The sequence below is a fragment of the Alligator sinensis genome, unplaced genomic scaffold, assembly GCF_000455745.1.
Source record: "Alligator sinensis unplaced genomic scaffold, ASM45574v1 scaffold379_1, whole genome shotgun sequence".
In the NCBI taxonomy this organism is placed as follows: Eukaryota; Metazoa; Chordata; order Crocodylia; family Alligatoridae; genus Alligator; species Alligator sinensis.
This window is the reverse complement of record NW_005842001.1, coordinates 1,877,837-1,885,654: the sequence shown is the minus strand read 5'-3', so window position 1 is coordinate 1,885,654 and position 7,818 is coordinate 1,877,837. Positions and strand designations below refer to the sequence as shown.

The window sequence follows — 7,818 nt, the reverse complement described above, 5'->3', positions numbered from 1 at the left end:
TCCACCTATGAAGGAAGCTGTGGGTCCTCTGTTAACAAACCAGGGGGAACCCCTAACTGAAGATACAAAGAAGGCAGTTACTCAACAGGTACTTTGCCTCAGTCTTCACAAAATAACTAAGCTGCCAGACACCTAATAGGTATTATCTGGATAAGGAAGGGGGCAAGCTGAGGGACGAGATAACAGAAGAGACAGTCAGAGAGCTTTTCTTGGATCTGAATGAATTAAAGTCGGCAAGGTCAGGTGGGCCTTATCCCTGGGTCCTGCAGGAACTGACCTCGGAGCCTTTGGCAGTGATCTGCATGAAGTTGTGGGAGATGGGCCAGATACCAGAGGACTAGAAAAGGGCCAGTATGGTACCCCTCTTTAAAAAAGGCCAGAAAGAGGACCTAAGAAACTACAGACTGGTTAGCCTCATCTCAATACCAGGGAAGTTACTGGAGCATATCCTAAGGAAGGCCATTTGCAAGTATCTGGAGGAGGAAAGACTGATCACAAGCAGCGAGCATGGATTTATGAAAAACAAATCATGTCAAACAAACCTGATCTCCTGCTTTGATAACGTAACTACTTGGGTAGATAGAAGTAATGCGGTGGATATAGTGTAACTGGACTTCAGCAAGGCTTTTGACAAGATCCCGCACAGCCTCATAAACAAACTGGAAAAATGCAGGCTGGATAAAACTACTACAAAGTGGATAGATAACTGGCTCAGATGCTGTAAGCAAAGGGTAATGATTAATGGGCCAATGTTAGAATGGCAGCAAGTTTTGAGTGGAGTCCCACAGGGGTCTGTTCTGAGCCCAGTGCTGTTCAACATTTTTATTAATGATTTGGATGTTAAGACAGCTTCTTGGGCAAGTTTGCAGACAACACAAACCGGAAGAATTGGGAACACATTGGAAGATGAGAGCGCTATTCAAGTGAAGGTCTCCTCACCTGAGCACTCCCCTTCATTTGGGTGTTTGATGTTCTATTTCAGATTCTAAATCTACATGGAAGAAAATGTCCATTTTTGCATTTTAAGTTTTTTCTTGTTTTCCATCGAGAAACTAGAACTCATCTCTGCAAGAGAACAGAGGGTATTAGCAGCTTCCTATTCCTGTTTTGGGGGAAAAGGGAAACTGGTTAAAAAGGAGGCAAGAAAAGATCTTCAAGAGCTGAGGAGAAGGAAGCATATGTTAGTTGTTGTTCAGGCAATTTAAGCACCATGGAACATATTATATTTATTGTATTTCAGTATTCGATAAAATTCTAGTCTTATCAATTTTTCTACATGTATTGTTTTATTTGGAGAGGTCACAAAGAAATCCCTTTCACTTTTTTCAGTTCTGTCTCAGTTCTTGCTCCTAGGTGTGTGTGCAGATTCATGATTCACGTATTCTCTCTTGTAGTGATTCACACCCTCTGAGTCATGAATTCCCTGAATCTTATTAGCATAAATAGGTGAAGTGTTGGGTACGTTACGAGACTGGATAAGGTGCAATGGAGGGGAGATTTTTCTTGTTTTACTAATTCTCAAGATGCTACGTATAGGTCAAGCATTGGCTCCTAAGGGAAAGCTGAAGAAAGTGGCTGCAAAATGACTGCATGGAAGCAAGCATTGTAACTAATTTAGGATTTGTCTAAGGCTATTTTTCGGTAAATTGGTTTTGTGATTTTTCTTCATTTCTTGGCCAAGTGTAGCCATCAGAGTTGTGAGTCAGATGCCTGATAGGCAGAATACAGCCCAAATATGAATTTATATTGTTGTTCTGTTAAAGCCTGACTTTAATGATGCTCATTTTAGTTTCTTCATGCACAAACTGTTGCTTCCTGAGACTGAGTTACTGCTTAAAATCTCTTCTCCTTGTTGTTTTTTTCTTTTTGTTTTTGAAAAATATATTCTCGGGTAGTATATTACAAGAATTGCAATATTTGGTCATTTCTTATGCGCTCCCCTATGCTCCACGTTCTCACTGTTGTAACCTACTCGGGGCATGTTGAAATCTCCAGAGAAGTAGTTGGAATGCTTTTTAAAGGGGTTCAGATTTTGCAGTCCACTTCAAAGCTCTGGTCAAAATTGTGGCAGACCCAAAAAGTTCCCTGTCTTCATTTGAACGTGACCGAGTCAAGACGGTAGGTTTCATAAAACGTTGATGATTGCATCTGAAATTAAATATTTGCAATCCATAGTTCTCGCAAATGATGTTCTGTCCCGGATAGCACAATGGTATTTTTGATGTTGAGATGAGAGAACCATTAACACAAGAAAGACTATTGCTGCTTTCTGTAGTTGACTGACACTTTTTTTAAAAAAATGTTTTTGAAGGTCTACAAGGGAGATGAGACGACATTCCAAATCTCAGGCCTTCAGGTCAACACAGACTACCGGTTCCGCGTCTGCGTATGCCGCCGATGCTTGGATACCTCGCAGGAACTTAGTGGACCTTTCAGCCCATCTGTTGCCTTTCTACTCCAGCGAAGTGAGATCATGCTTTCAGGGGAAATGGGAAGTGTAGATGATCCTAAGATAAAGAGCATGATGCCTACTGATGAACAGTTTGCAGCCCTAATTGTTATTGGCTTTGCAACTTTGTCAATTGTATTTGCCTTTATATTACAATACTTCTTTATGAAGTAGAGAATCCAATGACAGTTTGAAGTATGAATTTAACTAATGCTACGCATTATAATCCACACATTTATTCAGATATTCCTTTTTGAAATCTTTTTGTTCTACCATGCATTTTATATATTTCTCTTGTTTTTACAGTTCTAGCTAAGAAAGATAAATCAGTGTTTTGATGCACCTTTTTGAAATTCAAAACTTGGAAGTGGTCAAACTGGAGAAATGAACCAGATAACAAAAGCAACGTGTTTTTTTTTTTCCTTCACAGTTTCAGAATTGTCACCAATTTGCTGTTCATTGTTTTATTTTTTATCACAGAAGTCCTTACAGTCTTTCCTGTATTGTTACTTTTTAGCAAATTATAATCATCAGTCACTACTTTTCTCTTCTTTATCTGTAAACATTAATCACAAGTGTGTATAGTGGTAAGGCTAGAATGAAGTGTTAGTCAGCAGTACCAGGTTTTCATTGACCAGTATTATCAATGTTACCTATGATTATTCACTACAATACATTTGCCCCAGTTTTTTTCAAGATACAGTGTACACTCAGTTACTTTAACTATGCTTAGTGCATTTAAATCAAAACAATATACTGCAGTCTAAAAACTTTTAATGATCTGTTACTTTTACAGTTACAACACTATGAATTGTCTACGTAAGAAATCAAAGCCAAACTGCATATAAATTATGAAGCATTAGGTTTTTTTAATCATTTTGATTCATAGCAGTAACTTTAAGAGGGCATTGTGCAATAGTTAGTTATTCCCATGTTCAGCTGTTAAAAGCTGCTTGACCCTGTTTATTTGTCATTGTATATAACTACTCCTAATCTAATCACTAGATATTGTTGTATTCTATTACGTTCAGTCTGATTTATGTAATTGGAGCTGGTGACAGCTTACTGCCTCTACTGATCATGTAAGATTTACACCCACAAGCAGCATTTTAGTCAATCAGTCACTTTTAAAGAAGGCTCCATTTCTTGGCGGTATCCGTTATAAGACCAGATAATTCATTTGATGCCTATATTCCTATTATTGCATCAAAATATTGGATACATTGCAGAAATCAGAGTGATCCAGATTTATCTTTCTTGTTCTTGCGGCAGTGGCCCAGACATACATGTTTTAATTCATGGAGATACTAGATTTTTAACAAAGTCATTTGGGTTATTTATATTGAAGTCAACAATGTGCGAGTACCTCAGGGACTTAAATGAGCTGGAGGTGCAAATCAATTCCAAAAGGGTGCAACAGACACACACCATGTATTTCCCTGCCTCTTGTTTTTGTATATTTTTGCTATATTTTGATTTTGCTTTTGTCATAGCTATTTCATGCTCTATGTTGTCTAAGATTCAGTGTCCTGTACTAGCATACTATTCCCTTAACCAAAGTAATGGGGAAACCAACATTATTTTGTTTTAGGTTTATTTATACTATATACTGCATACAGTACTTTAAATGCCAATTACAGTGCAATCTTTTATTTATTGTAAAAAAAAAAATAAAAAATAAAAAGTGTACTTATGTACTAATTTTTTCCCTCTTGTAGCATGTTATATTTTGTCTGTTTTATACTGTCGTACTTTTTAGGTCCACTTTTTCACCCGGCAGCATTCCTAGTATTATTAACCTTCTTATGTTTTCTTGTGTTTTGAAGATGGGAGCATCTAGTGCATTCAATGCCAAAAAAAACCCATTATCAGTGATTGAAACGTTTACATGTATCCAAAAAGCATAATCATCTCTTGAAAGAAAGTGCTAAGATCAATGACTTCTTCTGTGTGCCTCTAGATGTAGCAAATATTAGAAATGTTTGGTATTTTGTTAATGACTATAATTAGTTTAATTTAGCCTTGCAGACTAATGACATTGAACTAAATATATATATTTTTTTTGTTTCTGCCAAAGTCATGGCTTGTCAAATTTATTTACATTTTATTTAAATTTATTTGTGATATGGAAATGTTGTGACCTTGCCTTACTTCTGTATTTTTTGAGCAAAGCATACGCAACTGTTTTCAACAGGGGGAGATCAGGTGTATTTTTTAAAACAATGAAAAACACAGTGATTTGGAAACTCACATTTGAATAGATTCTCTTTTTTATTTTGGAATACGCTTTTAGCATTGCTGCTCCAAAATCCAGGCCTGGCGTCTTTTTTTTTTTTTTTCAATACTGTAATACATTTTTTTTTTTAATGTGCTTTAGGTAATTTGTTTGTTTCAAAATGTTGCATATATGGGGTGTAGCAGCAAGCAGAAGTGTAGAGAACAGAAACCTGTAACACTTTGTGAAGTGTTTCTGACATGACTGATTCATTTGGTATCTCATCGTAATGACAACAATCAAAAAATCCAGCTCAACTCCCATTGAAGGTAATGGTGAAAGACTTTTATGGGATTTGGAACAGGCCCAAAATAAGTTAATTTTATATCTTCATTTACGTTGTATATATTGCCATAGCAATTCTGTTATAATTCATCTTTAATGTAAACATAAAATAAAGTGTTACAGGTTTAAACCTTTCCCGTTTGTACTTCCATTACCAATTAATGCAGTTTACTGATGCTTCAGGTTTTTCTCTGTCTTTATACCCTTCCTTGGCCCAGGAAATATTCCTCATATGAACCAAATTCCAAAGCCCTCTGCTCTTCATGAAATTGTTACAGGAAAAAAAAAAGGAAAAAAAAAAGGAAAAATAAGTATTTTAAAAATTATTAAAAAGGAAAGAAACATTTTATATTATCTGCCTTTTTTCTTTTTGAACTTGAAATGTAGTTTTCTAATCTGTTTTGTTGGCTACAGTAGTTCAGTATTCAATGTCACAATTGAGAAGTGCCCTAATTGAATGTGTATGAACGTTATCCTTGCACAATTCTTTAAATTGAAAAAATAAAATAAAATGTTTTTACCTCACTATGGGAACATACATTCCAAGCTTTTCAACTTTAAGAGAAAAATAATCATAAGTTTTTCTTGTATTGTAAATTTTAGACTATTTCATAAGCATTGTATTAAAACTGCCATATCAATTTTAATGTATAGATTTTGCAAATACTACGCTATGTATGTAAGACTTAACTGTATCTGTAGTGTATATGTAATATATTTATGCCCAATAAATGTTTTAATTCTTTCTGACATGAGCAGAGATGATTTCTGACTTAAAGCTCTCCATCCATTCACATTTTTTCCTGCTGTTCCCATCAGATAATGGAGTTACAGCAATGTAAAGTTAACATAAAGAGCTGTGAATCAACTGCTGGTTTGAAAATTTAATGATTTTCCATTTTTGAGCAAGGCTCATGTTCCCCTTTTGAGTTTAGTATGATAGTTAGCCTCTCCTGTGATCATATCAGGATTATCTTTACCAGCTATTAGGAGAGTGCATGTTAAGTGGTTGTCAAAGGCCATTAGCTTTCTGTAGTTATCCTAATGGATGCTGTAATCCCACCAGATCACTAAAATCAGCCTTGGGTTAATTAAGCCTCACTAAAATAGAAATGAGCAACCTGGATGAACTCTGGCTTTTTTCCTTTGTTTTTCAGTGAATGTTGTCCCATCCCCTTGTCTCTCTCATACTGCTTCACCCAGTAGAACAGTTCCACCTTCTTGTATCTTCATGACCAGTCTGCTGGAAAGGTGGCCAGTGTGCTGACATGGCGTGATTACGAATCAGACAAATCAGCAGCAGGTGTGTTGGCCTCTGGTACCTGGGCAAATACAGATACCTCCCCCCAAGCATGGGTCAAGCCTTGTTTCCAAGCATGGGATCTCCTTTCTCAAGCTAACCTGGAACACACTGCAGGTGCCTTCTCCTCTCCACTGAAAAGCAAATTGTTGGCAGATATCCAAATGGGGCTTCATTCTTTATCATGACTCTTAGGTGCCTTAAGGCTTTGCTCTAAACCACCTATTAATGGGAGTGAAAGGACTGCTATTGACAGCAGCTGGCTTTGTCAAGGAGTCAGTTTAGTTTGAAATGCCTTAAATACGGGCATGTCAAAATATTGAAACTTGGTGTTAAAGCTAGGCACTTAATTTCAGAAGCATGGATTCAGGTGCATATGGTTTCCTATACATCCATATTTAAAATACAGGCTCTTACCTCTGTGCTGCTCCCTTGTGTGAAACTGGAAGTGATACAGACTTGTGTCATGAAGTTTGGGCTTGTAAAGTGCTGGATAAGTGCTAGAATTCACCAAACGCACTCAAAACCTGTCCCAGAAGTGCCAGATACTTAGCCAGGTAAGGGAGGAAGATAAATTACTATGAACCCTTTTTCCAGTGGTAGGGCCACTGTCACACCATCCATGCTGTTTCTACGTGCAGGAGGATGCAAACTAAAGGGCGATGTTGGTTTGTGTTACACAAGAAAATGGACATTACCAAACTAGGTCAGACCATCGGTCCATTTAGCCCAGCATCTGGTCTCCTTGTCAGAATTAGGTGAGTGGGAGAAAGCTGTAGATTGTCCTTGCAGAAAATCTCTCCTGGATCCCTTGAAATTAAATTATGGGTTTATCTCTGACAAAAAAGGGCATCTCAGACTCGGGATGTTCTTGTTACCCATAATACCTTCTTTATGAATTCTGCTAAATTCTTCCCATCGATTATATATTTTGGTAGCCAGTTCCCCTGGCCATTCTGTTCTAGTAAGTGCTGACCACTAGGAATCGAAAGCTGATGGGAAATAATCCTAAAACTCAAGTTCATAAATATTTTTATTTGCTTTAATATTTTTCTGAAATATTGAAGAACGGGTGAAACGAGGCATATGAAAGTACATCAGTATTTGTGAGGGGTTTTTTTTTGGGGGGGGGGGGTTGTTTTTAAGAATGGCTGGATCTTCTCACTGAATCGGCAATTAAATAGAATTTATCTCATTTGTTATAAAGAACTCCCCAGAAATGTTTGTGTTTGTTTTGAAATAATTTATGCATATTTTACACTGTGTTGAAGCTCAAAAGCACTGTATACATGCTGCGGTTTATTTTATATGTATTTGTTCATTACTACAATTTACTGAATAGGTATGCCCTTTTCAAGAAAAACTAACCATTTATTCTCATTCGACCTCTCAGCATTTTCTCCTTGTTCTTTTTTCCAGCTGTTACCAAGATGGTACCAATGTAAGGCTCAGATTTTTCAACTGAATAATAATCATTGTATTTTATAGGAAGGATCAAACTTTCTTCTT

General features: G+C 36.7%; 1 protein-coding gene across 5 annotated transcripts in view; it reads left to right on the top strand.

Annotated features, from left to right (window-relative positions):
• Positions 1-4,992, top strand: part of FNDC3B (fibronectin type III domain containing 3B) — a 354,529-nt gene extending 349,537 nt beyond the window's left edge. For all 5 annotated transcript variants that reach the window (XM_025201761.1, XM_025201760.1, XM_025201762.1 and 2 more), the window contains one exon: positions 2,312-4,992. In XM_025201761.1, coding sequence (XP_025057546.1) covers positions 2,312-2,623 — 312 coding nt within the window. In that variant the 3' untranslated portion in view covers positions 2,624-4,992. The remainder of the gene's footprint in view (positions 1-2,311) is intronic.
• Positions 4,993-7,818: the final 2,826 nt, after the last annotated feature.